Source organism: Oncorhynchus mykiss, chromosome 22 (genome assembly GCF_013265735.2).
Source record: "Oncorhynchus mykiss isolate Arlee chromosome 22, USDA_OmykA_1.1, whole genome shotgun sequence".
NCBI lineage: Eukaryota > Metazoa > Chordata > Actinopteri > Salmoniformes > Salmonidae > Oncorhynchus > Oncorhynchus mykiss.
Window position 1 is genome coordinate 37221988 of NC_048586.1, and position 19614 is coordinate 37241601.

The following is a 19614-nucleotide window of genomic DNA, read 5'->3' on the forward strand; positions in this document are numbered from 1 at the left end:
TTTTATTTTCACAAAGACAAAACACAGTGCGGTGCACACCCAGTGGGTGATATAGTGAATCATAATTTCTTCATTGTGGCCAATTGTAATGTCCTTGATTTGTTGTGTTCAATTGATGTTTGTTTGACCCAGAGCCAGGTTAGATCAGTGGTTCCTAAACTTGTCTTCTGTGCAATATGGAGTCCCATGAAATTGGGGTCCCCTGAGAAAATCTGTAATCATATCAAACAAATGAAGAACTTTTCTCTTCAAATGAGTATAGGATACAACCTTTTCGTATAAATGTAAGGCCTTTTATACTATTATAATTCGTTTTCATGTAATTAGTATGTGTTGGAACAGCGAGCGGGACCTTAAATTGAGTGAATATGAACACAGCGTTAGGGAATGTCATTTTCCCACGTGGGGTCCACTGCATTTTCTACTGTCAATTGGGTTTTGTGCAGAAAAAGTTTGGGAATCCCGGGTTAGACCCCACATGAACTGAATATACGATCTTATTAAATATATGGCATTTTGTGAATGGCTGCAATTGCCTCACTCCAAATGATGAATGACCTGAAGTGCCTATGGATGCAGTACTACTGGATAGTGGGCTTTGCACACATAATGCAATGTAACGTATAAGGTGTCACCCTAAACTTTATTCGTCATAATTGTCTCTGATTTGGTAATCCATCCTCACTGGGCGGATTGTGGAGAGAGCATGCGTCAGTGTTGACGACTGCACTCCAGGGCTAGCTAATCAGCTACCGTTGTATTCTGTAGCTAGAAATGCAAAAACGTCGTCCTGTAATTCTATTTCGGCCATAAAGGAAAAGCCTTCGTGCAAAAATGATAACTTTATCAATAAGCGTTGATATTACTGGTCTCTTTTCCACCGTCAAATATTGCCAGGTCGTGTGACTGCATTGCCCGATTTACGTTAGCAACATCTTCAGGAATTCGCCAGATAGCAAGCTAGCTAGCCAGTCAGCTAGTTACCTAGCTAAATTACTGCCAAATTGGTCGTAGTTAGTTGCCTCCAAAGGCTCTACAACAACAGCCATGGGAATAATTTTCACCAAGCTATGGAGGCTTTTCAATCATCAAGGTATGTCAGACCTATCGTTGACGTCGAGTGTGTAGTTAGCTAGTTAGCGTAGCACGTTTCCTAGCGTCTAACGTATCCAGCTGAGTTCATGTTGTTATTTAGATAGTCCAGCTGTTAGCCAACAGCCAAGAATGTTCCAGTGTTTACAAAACTGCTAGCTAGCTATTACATTTTATATATATATATATATATATATATATATATATATATATATATATAATAAAAATGGGGGGGGTGTAAAGTCATTATTATAATAATTCGTTCGGTGTTTATCTGTCCTATGTGAAATTCTTGGCATGTGGGAATTGGACATATTTTTTTCATATCCCAACTTCCCCTGACTGAGAGATCCTCTGAGACGGCCAGGGTCTGCCATTATTAACGGCGACCCTGGAGCAGTTAGGGTTTCGCTGCACTTGCGATGACATCAGCAAATATGTGTACTTTGATTTGAAGGGCACGTCGACAGCTCGGGGAACTACAGACCTTTCGGTTACAGGCCCAATGCTCTATCTGTTAGGCTACCTGCCGTCCACAAAGTACTGTAGTGTAATACACAGGAGGTTGGTGGCAACTTAATTGGGGAGGACGGGCTTGTGGTAATGCCTGGAGTGGAGTGGTATCATTCCATTCGTTAGGTTCCAGCCATTATTATTAGCCATCCTCCCCTGGTGTAATAGCTAGCTATATTGAATGATATCACCATGTGTTTTGTATATTGTTATAGCTATATCACTACTGCATTGTTCAGAGAGCCTTGGTTCTGGACCGCAACTATGGGAGTCTGTTTGGACATTGGGATGACATTTGGACTCCCGTCCTCGCTGTGTACCACATTTGTTGAGTCAGCCTAGCTAAAGTTCAGGATCACTGGAGAGTAAAATGGAACTTGAATATTAATTTTGAGCCTTAGCCCAGCAACTGGCCTTTGATGCAGTATTTTTCCAGTTTTCCCTCACAGATGGTCTGCTAAGAGCTGTGCTGAATGTCCTCTTAAGTGCACTGTGTTTTTGTCTAATTTAGCTGAAAATGTAATCAATCCCTCCCTGCTGAATCCTGAACTAACTCAATCTGTAAACAGATCTGTGTGAACCTGTAACACGAGACCCGAGGGCAGCAGAGTGCTCCTATGGAAAGTTCTCTCTCTTGGCCTCTTTTTATGTAGTATGTTGGCCTATTCTCAGGGGGTCACTGACTGTGTTAAAGGATTGTTTGCCTAGTCAAATCAAGGTCGTATACATAAACAATCCCAGATATTGAAACTAAAGACTAGAAACTAAAGACTAAAGACTACTGTTCACTCCTATCCCCACATGCAGTCAGTGCCACATCAGGATGTTTACCTATGGATGAACACAAAGCAGTCATGACGACGACGAATCCTGTTCTGTTGTACCAGGCTGGTCCCAGATGTTTGTGTTTGCTAACTAAATTGCTGTCATTGTCAAGCCTAACATGTTTGGCATGGAAATTCCATTAGGAGTTGACAAGAGAGCTACTGTTGTCGCAGGCTGTTTACCTGTTACTACCAGACAGCCAGGCCACTCTCCGCGGGGTCGATACAAAGCGGATGTTTCCGTTTTTCAGGAATACGGTATTTTCCACCTAACTTCCATTTCCCCTGAAAAACAAATGTGTGGACTCTGCTCAGGCATCTTTTTTACGCCTGCTAGGTTAGGTTAGAGACGGGTATACCTCCCACCCAAAGCATGTCCCATCATGAAGAGCTTTTTATGCGTTTCAAGTAGTGATTGGGGGAAAAATCGATACAGTTACATATTGGGATATTATTGTGTGTGAGGTCCCTGCCAATTCCCAGCCCTAGTTTTCAAGGCTGCTGAAAGGGGGAAATATAAGCGTTTTCAACAACTATTGACCCACTTTATTCGCTGTCAGTGTAACTCTTGTTACAGGCATACAGCATGACCCATCTCTTAGCGGTTCCATATTGGTTCAGTCAGAGCAATACTGTAGCTGAATTGTCTCTTAAAAACCTAGGCTAGTTTCATTGGACTCTCCTCTCACAATGTCTTTATTTGTAATATAAAGACCTTGTCCTCTCACATAGGCCTATTGTAATTGGCTATGCCCGGTGTCTGGGGAAGGCTTTGATTGGTAGTCGTCCACAAGCAACAGTGTTCCACGTGTCATAAAGCCCATGGTCCGAGAGACGTTAAGTTTATGTCGCTGTGTCAGTAGTACTTCAAAAAGGAATTTCAAAGACTTCTCAATGTGGGCTGTGGCAGTTTTAAATAAAAAAAACAGCAGTTCATTCACAAGGTGAATGACAAGTAAAATAGACTAGCACAGCACCAGGTACAAAGGTCCTTTACAGTGAATATAGTCTATATTGTTGAAGGAACCGTGTGCACCAATTTTAACTGCAACACAGCCTAAAACACCCGAGGTACCTTTGCAACAGAGACAAGGTCTTATGCATTAGTTTACGCAAGACTAACTGGAGACCTCAAACTCAGGTGACAGATGCGTGCTCTTTGCAATCTGCATTTTGCAGTGGCTGCAAAAAATGTTCTCATATCAAGGTCTGCTCTCTGTTAAATACATTTTGTTTTCAGCACTTTTATTTCCATGACTGATCAAAACTAGTTTTCTCCTGGCTGTCTCTTGACCCTCTGCAGCAGACATATGGCACCAAAGTATAGTGATAATATCGTATCGTCCCTGGCGTTTCCCAGCCCTAGTGTCTATCTAGATAACGCCCACCAAAAAAAGTGTCTACATAATGTCATAGCTTAGACCCCCCCACATGGGAAGTTGGCTTCCTGTGCTACTTGGTGTCATCTGAAGTTGTTTCGTAAAGCAAAAATAGGAATTTCCCTTTCCTTAAAAAATGAACACCAAAGTAGTCTTATTTGTGACCGTGAATCGAAGTAGACCACTCCATTTACTGTAAACAGTCCCGAGAAGCAGTCAAGTTGAATCCCGGTGCTGTAGCCTAAACACTGGGGATTGTGCTGCAGGTCTGCCAAAAATACATGTAGCAAGAGACAGGACAATTATTAATTATTAAGGACAAAGGGGAGTGAGTATTAAGGACAAAGGGGAGTGAGTATTAAGGACAAAGGGGAGTGAGTATTAAGGACAAAGGGGAGTGAGTATTAAGGACAAAGGGGAGTGAGTATTAAGGACAAAGGGGAGTGAGTATTAAGGACAAAGGGGAGTGAGTATTAAGGACAAAGGGGAGTGAGTATTAAGGACAAAGGGGAGTGAGTATTAAGGACAAAGGGGAGTGAGTATTAAGGACAAAGGGGAGTGAGTATTAAGGAAGAGGGGAGTGAGTATTAAGGAAGAGGGGAGTGAGTATTAAGGAAGAGGGGAGTGAGTATTAAGGAAGAGGGGAGTGAGTTAAGGAAGAGGGGATTGAGTATTAAGGAAGAGGGGAGTGAGTATTAAGGAAGAGGGGAGTGAGTATTAAGGAAGAGGGGAGTGAGTTAAGGAAGAGTGGAGTGAGTATTAAGGAAGAGGGGAGTGAGTATTAAGGAAGAGGGGAGTGAGTAGGCCTAGCTCTAGATCCAATCCAAATATACACCGCCTACTCCTGCCTGTGGCTTTTAAAAGGGGTGGATATTGTTTCAGCTTATTAGTCATATGTTTGCTCAGCCTGCTGTGCCCATATCTGGCTGGATTAGCCATACTGGACATGTCTTGAATTCCGGTCAAGGTGTGGTTTTTGCATTAGTATGAACCATCCCGATGACCTTGTATGAACCATCCCGATGACCTTGTATGAACCATCCCGATGACCTCGCACGAACCATCCCGATGACCTCGCAAGCTTAAATTCTCTTTTCACTACTGCTGCATGGATACAGAATGTAAGCTTGCCAGATCAGGATAGTTCGTACGAGGCTAGTTTTGTATAGGCCATGTACCTTCTTCAGTCATACTCATGAGGACTAGACCAACTTCACAGGTGTAATGTAATGTCTTGTCTAGTGGCAGCTAGCACCATGCTAACAACATTGTAGTGTGTGTGCTAAGAGTATCCTGTCTTTTGTTTTGGTCCAGTGTTTCTTGTTGGTGTTTATTTTTCTGTCTGCCAGTGACAGTGTTTACATGGAGCCGTATGTTTGAGTGCAGATGGCTTTGTTCAGCTGAGCAGGTGGGTCAGTATCCGTTCTGTGTTCAGCTGAGCAGGTGGGTCAGTATCCGTTCTGTGTTCAGCTGAGCAGGTGGGTCAGTATCCGTTATGTGTTCAGCTGAGCAGGTGGGTCAGTATCCGTTATGTGTTCAGCTGAGCAGGTGGGTCAGTATCCGTTCTTTGTTCAGTTGAGCAGGTGGGTCAGTATCCGTTATGTGTGTGCCATCCATTACCGACAGCTGCTGCTTTAAACCTTAGCAAGCACAGCACTGAGACCACTCACTCTAGTGTGTGTGTCTCTGGCACTGCCATGTCTCAGAGAAAGGGCAGTGAGAGAGCAGTTTGGATATGTGTGTAACATTGCAGTTTATCACTGTGAAGTCTTAAGTCTTGCAGCTCATATAATGAATGGCTTGTTTAGTTTATGACTGTGCTGTGGAGAGCTGAATAACACATATCCAAATGACTCGATTGTGCTGCTCCGTATTGGGAGCGTAGGTCAGCCACTGGGCATTGAAGTCAGACTTATTTTTGAAGTTTATAGTGTCTTGTGATTATTTGAATGTGTTTTTAAAATGTATTTCTTCTCACTTTTTCAGAGCACAAGGTTATTATTGTGGGCCTGGACAATGCAGGGAAGACCACCATTCTTTACCAGTTGTAAGTAGCCTATTGTACCCTTTTTTTAAGGGGAAGAGAGGGACGTCTATGAAAGGGAAGATGTAATTTATGTAGTGCTTTTCATTATACTGATAATCTCAAAGACTGTAAGAACTTAAACAAAAGTAGGCCTACATGTAGTTATTGGCATGGACAATGGTCTTCAACAGAGGCTGTTATTGGGTTGGACAATGGTCTTCAACAGAGGCTGTTATTGGGTTGGATGTATAGGTCACATCCAACTCCGGTGGGCTGCACATAGGCCAAGCCTAGAACAGTTTCCTGAAAGTCAGTCAAGAAGAGCCTTCACCCTCAGCACTCTCCTCCGCCACTCTGTTCTCAGTTCTTCTGATGCCCTGAAGCAGGCATGGTTGGGTGGGGCTGCTATGCCATTTATCTTCTGTTCTATTGGTTTTCATATCAACTTTCTTTCGTTGTCAATCCTAGTCATATTAGCAACCCATCTTAGTGGTTGCATCTTTAGATACCCCCTATTTCTAAGTTTCTAACAGAGATTTTCATCTTATCACAAAATAGAACCGCTATTAGGTGCTCTGTTTAGAATGGTGTTTTCCTGCAAATTCCATTTGGGCAAATTACGTTTTATTGGCTGCTTCATTACATAAGTTGCATGTTCTGTTAAGATGCATTACCATAATCTAAATGTGATTTCTGTCATTCTGAGCACTGTGGGTGGACGCCATAATGGTTTATGTACCCAATGCATATGGGTTAGAGGTCGACCGATTAATCGGAATGGCCGATTAATTAGGGCCGATTTTCAAGTTTTCATAACAATCGGAAATCGGTATTTTTGGGCGCCGATTTTGCATATTTTTAAATATTTTTTTATATACCTTTATTTAACTCAGCAAATCAGTTAAGAACACATTCTTATTTTCAATGACGGCCTAGAAACGGTGGGTTAACTGCCTTGTGCAGGGGCAGAACGACAGATTTTCACCTTGTCAGCTCGGGGGATCGAATCTTGCAACCTTACGGTTAACTAGTCCAACGCTCTAACCACCTGCCTCATTGCACTCCACGAGGAGCCTGCCTGTTACGTAAATGCAGTAAGCCAAGGTAAGTTGCTAGCTAGCATTAAACTTATCTTATAAAAAAAACAATCAATCAATCATAATTACTAGTTATAACTACACATGGTTGATGATATTACTATTATTTATCTAGCGTGTCCTGCGTTGCATATAATCGATGCACGCTGGGGGATGATTTAACAAAAGCGCATTTGCGAAAATAGCACAATCGTTGTACCTAACCATAAACACCAATGCCTTTATTAAAATCAGTACACAGAGGTATATATTTTGAAACCTGCATATTTAGCTAAAAAAAATCCAGGTTAGCAGGCAATATTAACCAGGTGAAATTGTCACTTTTCTTGCGTTCATTGCACGCAGAGTCAGGGTATATTGTCGTAGCTGAATCAGAATTAGTTAGGTAACAAAGATAAATAAGATGTTTTATTTACTTTGAGATACTTGTCATTAGAATGTCTCTTTTTGGACTATACTGTCGGCAGTTGCATTTTTCCTTTCTTCTCTAGGGAAAAGTCACTTGGGGCCCAGAGAGGGGAGAGGTCAGAATGGAACATTGTCTTCCAATGTGAATGTATCTGTTATTAAACCATGTGATGGGAAGATGTCGTGAAAAATTGCAAGATTTTGTTATAGTGCTTGTAAGATTATTTTATAATCTTTGTATTGCATTAGAATGGTTGTTTTATTCGACAGAATAGAATCTGTTGAATATTGTGTGTGTTCCACTGAGGATGGGCCTCTATGAGAGCACTGACAGAGGAGATTTACAATGTCTTTGGCCAATAAAGCCTAAAGAGTATTCCAGATCGTGAGGTAATGTTTTGGTACTGTGAAGTACTAGGTACGAGATTAGAATCTCGTTTTAGAGACCAAACTGAACAATAATTTATAGCTAATGCTATCTGGCTATGGGATACTCCTTTTTTTAAGTTAAAGGCCCTTTGTGAAGAGTTCCTGAGATCTGTGGTTTGTCATGTAAGTTGAGAGGGGTGCATCTTTGCTATAAAATATCTCAGTTGCCATTATGTTGACACTCAGAATTCATTTATAGACACTGAATTGATCTGAGAGTCAAAGGGCTATGGGGAAGCTCATATAATTACAGATTAAGTTTAAAATGTAACTCTGACTTGTGTGTGGTTTGTAAACTCTCCTGGGTTTAGTAATACAGGAAATTACCACGACAATATGCAACAGTTTGGGCAGCCTGGCTCATTGCGAACTAATTTGCCAGAATTTTACGCAATTATGACCCAACATTGAAGGTTGTGCAATGTAACAAGAATATTTAGATTTAGGGATGCCACCCGTTAGATAAAATATCGAACGGTTCCGTATTTCACTGAAATAATAAATGTTTTGTTTTCGAAATGATAGTTTCCGGATTCAACCATATTAATGTGTATTTTTGTGTGTTATTATGTTATAATTAAGTCTATGATTTGATAGAGCAGTCTGACTGAGCGATGTTAGGCAGCAGCAGGCTCGTAAGCATTCATTCAAACAGCACTTTCGTGCGTTTTGCCAGCAGCTCTTCGCAAGCACAGCGCTGTTTATGACTTCAAGCCTATCAGCCTAATGGCTGGTGTAACCGATGTGAAATGGCTAGCTAGTTAGCGGGGTGCGCGCTAATAGCGTTTCAAACGTCACTCGCTCTGAGACTTGGAGTGGTTGTTCCCCTTGCAGAGCTTTTGTGGAGCGATGGGTAACGCTGCTTCAAGTGTGGCTGTTGTCGATGTGTTCCTGGTTCGAGCCCAGGTAGCGGCGAGGAGAGGGACGGAAGCTATACTGTTACACTGGCAATACTATAGTGCCTATAAGATCATCCAATAGTCAAAGGTATATGAAATACAAATGGTATAGAGAAATAGTCCTATAAATACTATATTGACTACAATCTAAAAACCTCTATCCTTGGATATTGAAGTCTTCTGTTAAAAGTAACAACCAACTTTCATATGTTCTCATGTTCTGAGCAAGGAACTCAAACGTTAGCTTTTTTACATGGCACATATTGCACTTTTACTTCTCCAACACTTTATTTTTGCATTATTTAAACCAAATTGAACATGTTTTATTATTTATTTGAGGCTAAATTGATTTTTATCGATGTATTATGTTAAGTTAAAATAAGTGTTCATTCAGTATTGTTGTTATTGTCATTATTACAAATACATTTTTAAAAATCGTCCGATTAATCGGTATCGGCTTTTTTTGGTCCTCCAATAATCTGCATCGCCGTTGAAAAATCATAATCGGTCGACCTCTATGGGTCCAGTAAATTTCTCAAATGGCCAGTAAATTCAAATCTTCCCGGTCACATTGTCCGGCACCATATTTTCCTAACGGAAATCTTGATATCACCAGATTTTTTTTTCTTCTGTTGGACCCGGGATTTGAACTGCCAACCCTCTGGTTTCTGGCTCGTCTCTCTAACTGCTAGGCTGCCTGCCTAAGGTCCTTGGACTATAAGGAGTAACGTTAGGCTCCTTTTGTCCAATATTGAGCTAGGTTTTGGTTAACCCACAGTTCATGGAAGAATGATACAATGGGGCATAGATTACAAAGTGAAGTGAACTCTGGGAACCCCTTTGTTCTCATGCCTACCAGAATTGTATCTGACTTTTTTTTTGCATTGATTGAGAACCTTCTGTGCTTGTGATGCAGTTCTATGAACGAGGTGGTGCACACCTCTCCTACAATAGGCAGCAACGTGGAGGAGATAGTGGTGAACAACACTCATTTCCTGATGTGGGACATCGGAGGGCAGGAGTCACTGAGATCCTCCTGGAACACGTACTACACAAACACAGAGGTCAGACCACGTATTGTGGCTGTATGGCAGTTATTATTATTTTGTAGTTTTATTTTTTATTAAATTAACAAAAACTGTTCAACAATATTGCTATGCAATTGTTTTTTTTAAACGGCTCAATACAATGTTTCCAGTGTTTTTACTTCGGTATAAGAGCAATTTACTGTAAAGTGTTGCCGGCTGTCTTTTTAACTGTCCTTATCGCTCTCCCCATCTTTCTCTCCAGTTTGTGATCATAGTGGTGGACAGCACTGACCGAGAGAGAATCTCTGTCACCAAAGAGGAGCTCTACAGAATGCTTGCACATGAAGTGAGTTGTTGGTCTTCTTGTTCATGTTTTATGTGAGAGGACGTATGACAATATGTGTGGGTCAAGATGGTATGAGTTCAGTACAACCCACAGCAGAAGACATGGCAGCAGCCGGTGTTCCACGATGGTCTATGACACGCGTGTCAAACTCATTCCACGGTCCGAGTGTCTGCGTGTTTTTTGCTCCACCCTTGTACTTGATTGAATTAAGGTCACTAATTAGAAAGGAACTCCCCTCACCTGGTTGCCTAGGTCTTGATTGAAAGGAAAAACCCAAAACACGCAGACACTGTCCTTCGTGGAATGAGTTTGATACTCCTGGTCTATGAGCATACGGGCACCTCTCGCTTTTTCTCCTCATCCTCCTTCTATTCCCTCATTGTATCATTTACCAGTCCTTCTCCTCCATCCATTTTAGTACTCCAGAGTTGAAATTAAGTGTGTTAAACTCCAAATTCTCTCTCTCTCTCTTTCTCGCTCTCCCCCCCCCTCAGGATCTGAAGAAGGCGGGCCTGCTGATCTTTGCTAACAAGCAGGATGTGAAGGGCTGCATGTCTGTGGCTGAGATCTCCCAGAGCCTGCAGCTCACATCAGTCAAAGACCACCAGTGGCACATCCAGGCCTGCTGCGCCCTCACTGGGGAGGGGTAAGAAATTGTATTTTCTCCTTGGCGGACCAGACCACTCTCATTAAAACTAGCACTTGTCTCAAATATTGACTAAATTGGTGTCCGCTAACCATCTTAGGGACTGGTGCTGTTCCATGACCCCAAGGTTGAGAAACTGCTGTAGACAGTGCTAGCACTGGTAGTACTGGCAATCATTTACTTAGGCATACAGTGCATTTGGAAAGTATTCAGACCCCTTTACTTTTTTCACATTTTGTTACACGTTACAGCCTTATTCTAAAATGTATTAAAAAGTTATTTTTACTCGTCAATCTACACACAATACCTCATAATGACCAAGTAAAAACAGGTTTTCAGAAATTTTTGCAATGTATTAAAAATAAACTATGACATTTACATAAGTATTCAGACCCTTTACTCAAGTATTCAGACCCTTTACTCAGTACTTTGTTGAAGCACCTTTTGGCAGTGATTACAGCCTCAAGTCTTCTTGGGTATGATGCTACAAGCTTGGCACACCTGTATTTGGGGAGTTTCTCCTATTCTTCTCAGCAGATCATCTCAAGCTCTGTCAGGTTGGATGGGGAGCGTCGCTGCACAGCTATTTTAAGGTCTCCATGTTTGATTTGATTTGTATCTCTTTTAGTCCCCATTTGGACTAATCTTCCAAGAGTCCTTAAACATTAAAATACAATTTATAATACAAACACATTTTCACATATAACATAGTATTACAAACATACATAATATACTAACACAATGACCCAATAAATACTCAATCTAAAAAATATTGATTCTTCATCTACTATAGTCTCACAACATTTCTATGTATTATATTTAAAAAAAAAAATAATAATAATGTTTACATTTATATATTAAAATGTTTCTAGTTTGCTCAGTTAATTTATTCAATTTCTTTAATGCTCTAAATCGAAATGTTATTTTGCCTATTTCTCTTTTCTGTCTGGATAACGCATCGATGGTGGACAATCTATTCCTAGTATTTATGGCATGTCTGTCTCTTACCAACTGAATACCGTTGTGAATAGAACTTGGCCATTTTAAATTATGTATATTATGAAAAAAATAAGCATGTTTTTTTCAATAATCCTGTCGATTGATGACCAACCAAGAACACTGCGCATGACTGCAACAGAAGAACCATATCTCCACCTTAAAACAATCCTTGCTGCTTTGTTCTGTGCATTCTGCAGCCTCCTAACTTCACTTAATGATGCATTTCCCCAGACCACAGAACAGTAGTTCACCTGACTCTCAATTAATGCTTGTGTTATTTGCTAAATAATTTTTCCTGGTAAATATTTAGCTATCCTTCTGATTATGTGTGCTGTTTTATTTTTTTATTTTTTACATAGATTAGTTATTTGAGACGACCATGATAAGCAATTGTCTAGCTGCACTCCCAATAGTTTGGTTTCTGCCACTTCTTCAATTTGTACTCCTCCCATACTTAATTGTATCCCATGCTGTTTTGGTATTTTCCTAGTTGAACAGACCAACATAACTTTGGTTTTCTTGATGTTTAAAACAAGTTTGTTTTGGCAAACGCACTCCCCGATATTCTCCAAATCTCCTTGTAAAGCTTGCTGTACCTGTTTAACCGATTGTCTTGCTGCATAAATTATAGTATAATCTGCAAATATAGTAGCTTGAGTTTCAGCTAAGGCATATGGAAGATCGTTGGTATATATTAAATAAAGAAGTGGCCCAATACAGCTGCCCTGCGGTATTCCACAGTTTAACACATGAGGGAAAGAAATGGAACCATTGATATAGGTGGACTGTTTCCTGTCAGTTAGATATGACTGTACCCGATTCAATGCTACCTCCTTAAAACCATAATGCATTAATTTTGTCAAAATTATTTCATGATCCACTAAATCAAATGCTGCACTGAAATCTAAAAATAGAACACTCACAAACTTGCCATTATCCAGAGCCACTGGTCAGTCGCATCAACCAATGCAGTGGTAGTGGAATGTTTTTTATGATAAGCATGCTGATTGGCTGTAATCAGATAATTATTTTCCATGTACTCCCACATTTATCTGCTCACAATACCCTCCAATATCTTACTGAGTGTAGGGAGTACACTAATTGGTTGACTATTGGCAGGAGTAATGGGTTCTTTGCAGTCTTTCGGAATAGGTTACAGTTTCGCATGCTTCCATACATTTGCAAGTGACCAGTTAAAAATGTATTTCAGTGGAACTGCAATCTGGGGAGCAGCACAGCAAAGCAAAAAGTTGTCCATAAGACCATAACCTGTAGATTTACCATCAGGTAATGACTTCAATAGGTTTAACACCTCCTCCACTGACACCGTTTGTAGACTAAAAGAGCAGATCTTATTGCTCATAATATGATCATCAATCCATTGGACAATAGCTTGTTTGGAAGAATGTATGTTTACATTGTTGCTCAGTAATTTAATTTTCTTTGCCAATCATGTTGCAGATTTTTTTACAATCAACTGGTTTTGTTATTATTCTCCCGTCAACCTTCACACTAGATGGGCATGATGAGATAGATGTACCAAGTAAGCCCTTAACTGTGTTCCATACCTTTTTAGAATCATTTTTACAATCAATAAACGCATCATTGTAAAAACGTTTTTTTTCCTTTCGATTCAATTTAACTGCATAATTACGTAATGTTCTATTATTCTGTTCATCAATTTCTAATTTTGACTTGGCTGCTAAGACTTTTGCCATATTTCTTAGAGAAAAAGCCACACCCAGTTCATCATCAATCCATGGAGATGGACGGGCACCAACTGTACTCTTTCTTATAGGGGCATGATGGTCCATTACCTCAGTGAGCAAATCAATAAAACGTGCTGTAGCGTGATTTAAATAATCCTCTAGATAAATCAGCTCCCAGGGTACAGCAGCCAAATCATTTAGAAATAGCTCATGATTAAATGTTTTAAAATGTATTTTGACCACAATCCTAGGGGGTGTCTTTGGAACCTTGGTGTTCATGGTTATGGTCACAATATTATGGTCTGTCCATCCCACTCGCATTGATCTGGCTTTTAAGCATTGCAATGGTATATTACAGAAAATCAGATCTCCATCTTCAGAGATGTTCGATCAGGTTCAAGTCTAGACTCTGGCTGGGCCACTCAAGGACATTCAGAGACTTGTCCCAAAACCACTCCTGCTTTGTCTTGGCTGTGTGCTTAGGGCTGTTGTCCTGTTGGAAGGTAAACCTTCGCCCCAGTCTGCGGCCCTGAGTGCTCTGGAGCAGGTTTTCAAGTACAATTGAAGTCAGAAGTTTACATACACCTTAGCCAAATACATTTAAACTCAGTTTTTCACAATTCCTGACATTTATTCTTAGGTCAGTTAGTATCACCACTTTATTTTAAGAATGTGAAATGTCAGAATAATAGTAGAGTGATTTATTTCAGCTTTTATTTCTTTCATCACATTCCCTGTAGGTCAGAAGTTTACACACACACACACACACACACACACACACAAACACAAACACAATTAGTATTTGGTAGCATTGCCATTAAATTGTTTAACTTGGGTCAAATGTTTCGGGTAGCCTTCCACAAGCTTCCCACAATAAGTTGGGTGAATTTTTTTGACATTCCTCCTGACAGTAACTGAGTCCGGTTTGTAGGCCTCCTTGCTCGCACACGCTTTTTCAGTTCTGCCCACAAATGTTCTATAGGGTTGAGGTCAGAGCTTTGTGATGACCACTCCAATACCTTGACTTTGTTGACCTTAAGCCATTTTGCCACAACTTTGGAAGTATGCTTGGGGTCATTGTCCATTTGGAAGACCCATTTGTGACCAAGCTTTAACTTCCTGACTGATGTAATGAGATGTTGCTTCAATATATCCACGTAATTTTCCACCCTCATGATGCCATCTATTTTGAGAAGTGCACCAGTCCCTCCTGCAGCAAAGGACCCCCACAACATGATGCTGCCACCCCCGTGCTTCACAGTTGGGATGGTGATCTTTGGCTTGCAAGCCACCCTTTTTCCTCCAAACATAACGATGGTCAATATGGTCAAACAGTTCTATTTTTGTTTCATCAGACCAGAGGACATTACTCCAAAAAGTACGATATTTGTCCCCATGTGCAGTTGCAAACCGTTGTCTGGCTTTTTTATGGTGGTTTTGGAGCAGTGGCTTCTTCCTTGCTGAGCGGCCTTTCAGGTTATGTCGATATTGTATTACTTGTTTTACTGTGTATATAGATACTTTTGTACATGTTTCAACCAGCATCTTCACAAAGTCCTTTGCTGTTCTGGGATTGATTTGCACTTTTTGCACCAAAGTAAGTTCATCTCTAGGATACAGAACGCGTCTCCTTCCTGAGCGGTATGACGGCTGCGTGGTCCCATGGTGTTTATACTTGCGTACTATTGTTTGTACAGATGAACGTGGTACCTTCAGGCATTTGGAAATTGCTCGAAGGGATGAACCAGACTTGTGGAGGTCTACCTTTTTTTTCTGAGGTCTTGGCTGATTTCTTTTGATTTTCCCATGATTTCAAGCAGAGGCACTGAGTTTGAAGGTAGGCCTTGACATACATCCACAGGTACACCTTCAATTAACTTAAATTATGTCAATTAGTCTATCGGAGGCTTCTAAAGCCATGACCTTCCTGACCAAGGCCCTTTTCCCCTAATTGCTCAGTTTGGTCGGGCGGCCAGTTCTAGGAAGTCTTGGTGGTTCCAAACTTCTTCCATTTAAGAATGGTGGAGTCCACTGTGTTCTTGGGAACCTTCAATGCTGCAGAAATGTTTTGGTAACCTTCCCCAGATCTATGCCTCGACACAATCCTCTTTCGGCGCTCTTCGGACAATTCCTTCGACCTCATGGCTTGGTTTTTCCTCTGACATGCACTGTCAACTGTGCAACCTATATAGACAGGTGTGTGCCTTTCCAAAGATTGTTTAATCAATTGAATTTACCACAGGTGGACTCCATTCAAGTTGTAGAAACATCTCAAGGATGATGAATGGAAACAGGATGCACCAGAGCTCAATTTCGAGTCTCATAGCAAAGGGTCTGAATACTTTTTTGTTTAGAATAAGTAACATAACAAAATGTGGGAAAACGGAAGGGTCTGAATACTTTCTAAATGCACTGCGTGTTAGTCTGAAGAACATACATTTGTGAAGTATCAAAATATATTCCCACAAACTGATAAATCCATTATCTTGTTTCCTTATGTCTCCCTACCTTTAGGTTGTGCCAAGGCTTGGAGTGGATGACGTCACAACTGCGAGTCAGATGACCTTTGACCCTGATCAACAACTAAAACAACAGGTGTGCTGTTCCTCTCCTTTTCTCTACACCTTCAGTCCTGAGGGGTGTAGTGGTTGGTTGGCGGTTGACGGGTGGCCCTCTCCATGAAGTCTTTGGCCTGACCCAGCCAGCCAGACTGCCAGGATGTTGTTTTTCTGCTGCGTGTTTATTTATTACTACAAAACACTGCCTGAGAACTGTGAGCAACCAGAACTGAAAAACTTTTCAGGATCAATTCTGGAAAGAAAAGTTCAAAAGACTGATAAGAATTCCAGTGTGTTGAATTTCTGAATCTGCAAGGTTGGTTTTCCAACTAAAAAAAGATATGGACTATCTGGGACTGGAGGTGAGCTTGGACTTAAAGAGGACTCGTATTTAGTTGTTTGGGTGAGCCTGCCTGCCCCGCGTGGCCTTGTTTCAGTATTGCCATACTGTCTGAGATGGTGGTATTGCCCTGTGTGTACAGTCCAGTATTTACATTATGACTGCGTCCCAAATGGCGCTCTATTCCTTAATTCACATTTCATTACCTTGTGCCTGCTGCATCGGAATCCTGAAGTGATGATGGCTGAAGATACTGAGTCACAGAACCGAAGAGCGGGAAATCCAACTCTCTCAGCTCATATGAAATACATTGGAAAAAATAAAGTGTTTTTATCTGTTTTGGGTTCATTACATTTGTCGTGAATGTGTATTTATTTGACAGGTAAGAAATATTCCTATGTTTCTGGTTATCTTCGTATACCCTTGTAATGTGGTTTTGTCATTCTCAGGGATACAAACTAGTCACCTTTAGGTGAAATTCGCCGTTTTGAATCCAAAATAGGTGACCTATGTGGTTCGTGTAGATCCGATGAGAAAGTTTGGGAGGGGCGGCTTTGGATCACTATTGGCTGTAAGCGAACGAGCGATGCTCGTTTGGAGCAATACTGGTTGTATCCAAGGCTATCGATTGTGCCCCAAAAGTGTACTCGAGCGGCAACAGTGTTGCCAACTCCTCAGTAAGGGAAGTAGCTATTGGCTGTCCTATTTTTTTTTATCAACTTTTTTTTATTTTTTATTCTTCGTAAAACAAATATCAACTTACATTGCTACATCAAACATGTCTAGCAAACCAAACACAGGTATTAACAATGCTCAAACATACAACAAATATAAATACAATACAAAAAAGAAACAATTTAAGTGCAATTATATTCACTCTGAAAATATCTTATTATAATGATTCATGAAGATATTATTTTTGTTATTCACTAGGGTTAGTGTTCTAATAAGATAATTCAATTCAATCAGAAAAATTGGTAATTTTGGTGTAGAATTTTGGAATTTTTGTTTGTGTATAAAGTATTTGGCAACAATAATTTTAAAAATAACAATAATTTCAGTGGTTTTGTTATCATTGCAATAGTAACATATGTTATGTTAAAATTATAGGCAGTGTTCATAATGGTAGATGAGTACTTTGCAAGGTTTTCCCAAATTTCGGGCACAAATTTACATTCAAAGAACAAGAGACAGATTCTCACCTTATTTTTCACAGAAAACGCAGATATCATCAATAGCCACAAATTTGGACATCATAGAATTACATGCATATATCTTATGCAAAATGTTGAAGTGCTCCCTTTTCTGATCATCACTTGATTTCCCTGAATTTACAAGCTACTAAAAAATCAAAAGGTACTCGAGGATATTGGAAATTAAACAATACACTTCTTAAAGATACTTATCTCATTGAAAACATAATCATTAGCTAAAGATATTTTTGCTAGAAAAGACTTGGGTCATGGAAGTCGATGGGAATTTTTCAAATATAAAGTCAGAGTGGTAGCCATTAAACGCGCCAAATAGCTGATGCAATTAAATAACAATAGAGAAAAGGAGATGATGAGGAAGCTTGACAGTTTTCTAAAGAAAGATAATCTATCTGAAGAAGAGAAGAAGAAGAGTCTGTGTTCAGGTCTTTACAACTAGAATTAGAACAGACTTACACGGATCTGGCAAAGGGTGCCTTTGTAAGGTCAAGAGCCAAATGGATTGAAGAGGGGGGGAAAAAACACTTTACTTTTTTGCACTTGAAAAGAGAAACTACAAAAGAAAATCTATAACTGCACTCAAAATTAACAATGTTTTATGCAAAGATCCCATTACAATATCATCATTTGTCAATTCCTTTTATGAAAACCTTTACAACTCTCAATTTCAGGAAGATGGTTGTGAAAGCTATTGGCTGTCCTAAAAGACGCTAGAAGTACCTAAATTATGTAATCTCCTAATTTGCATAATTGGCCATGTGCATGTAATTTTGATGTACGCTGTATGAACTTTCTTCTGTCAATTCTTGTTTTTTTTAATGACACAATTCCAACCCTCCTTTATCCGGGCTTGTTTTGTTTTTTAGTTCAGTTTTCTTAATTTGGTTTGTTTTTTACTTTATGGTCCACATTTTTAACCATAACATAAAATAAAAAAATCTAAATGGACCAAAAAGAGACGATAGAAAAAACTGTCAATGGCAATGTGAGAAAATTATGGTAACTAGTCGGACCCTAATTCAGGTTAATTGGGATCAGCCGGGATCAGCCAGCAGCGGCTCCCCGCATGCGCGATTCATTTGCAGTCTGGACGCGGAGGGGTGAACATCTCCAGCTCTGACTGGAGCTGGGAGGGACTGCTGCGCAAGGACTGGACCGCCTGTGAGTGCTTTGGACTGGGTGGGACCCACGGCAGCACCCGCTGCTCGTTGAGAAGAGTAAGAACGATACGTGCTTTCACGTCAGAGTCTCCAAAAGTCGCTAAATGTGTCGCTAGAGTGGTCTGAATACTCTCTAAATATAGCGGTAAAAGTCGCTAAATTGGCAAAACTGGCGGCAGAGTCAATATCCGCGCATATAAACCTAGGGTCGTTATAGTATCAACTGGTATACCCAAAGATATTGTTTTTGTTGTGTTGAATTTGACAGTAACACTGGTGCGGGGGATTATAAAATGTTTTACTCAGTGAACGTTATTTTTGCACACATGTAGCCTTGTGCACCTGATCCATGTCTACTATAGTGGCCACTATAATAGAGCAAAAATATAATGCCTTTTTGTTTCGTTCTATTTCTACTTTAAGATGTTTTTTTTCCCAAGTGCAATAGATGTGTGTGTGTGTGTGTGTGGTCACAAGCACTCTATTATAAAGGCTGTCATGGCTAACTGCAATATTACTGTATTGTTCTTTCTCAGGAGTGTCATTTGCAGTGAAGTCTAGGCAACAAAAAACATTGGATTGCTTTTTTTTCCAGCTGTGAGTTAGGTTCACATTAACCACTTTATTTTACACACAGAGACTGATCATGTCGATCATATTCTTGGTGGTTTAATTAGTTAAAACCTGCATTCCCCCTAGCAGTTTCAGTGCAACAAAAAAAAGTGTCACGTTTTTTGGCCCTCACCAGTTTGCAACCCTGTATTCTTCAATCAATCTCTTGGGGGCAGTTTGTTCTGGTGTGGACCATTGGACTCATGTTCAGCATTTGTTTTGAGAAAAATGGCCTCTGATGGACAGACCGGGAGCAGTGAGAGAGTGACACAGTCTGTGGGACTGCCGAAGACAGGATGAGGAAAACAGCCGAACAAGTCAAGTATCCTTTATTATCC

At 40.3% G+C, this 19614-nt stretch overlaps 1 protein-coding gene across 2 annotated transcripts; it reads left to right on the forward strand.

Moving 5' to 3' along the window:
• The first annotated feature begins 673 nt into the window (after positions 1 to 673).
• On the forward strand, positions 674 to 16644 carry LOC110501814 (ADP-ribosylation factor-like protein 5A). 2 transcript variants are annotated; one of them, XM_021579651.2, is made up of 6 exons: positions 674 to 1093; positions 5795 to 5855; positions 9584 to 9731; positions 9958 to 10041; positions 10536 to 10687; positions 15910 to 16644. In XM_021579651.2, exons 1-6 carry the CDS (start codon positions 1048 to 1050, stop codon positions 15956 to 15958), a joined length of 540 nt encoding a protein of 179 aa, XP_021435326.1. In that variant the 5' UTR covers positions 674 to 1047; the 3' UTR covers positions 15959 to 16644. The 2 variants fall into 2 exon arrangements, with proteins under 2 accessions (XP_021435326.1, XP_036815124.1); XM_036959229.1 differs by lacking the exon at positions 5795 to 5855 and having other exon boundaries at positions 678 to 1093.
• Positions 16645 to 19614: the final 2970 nt, after the last annotated feature.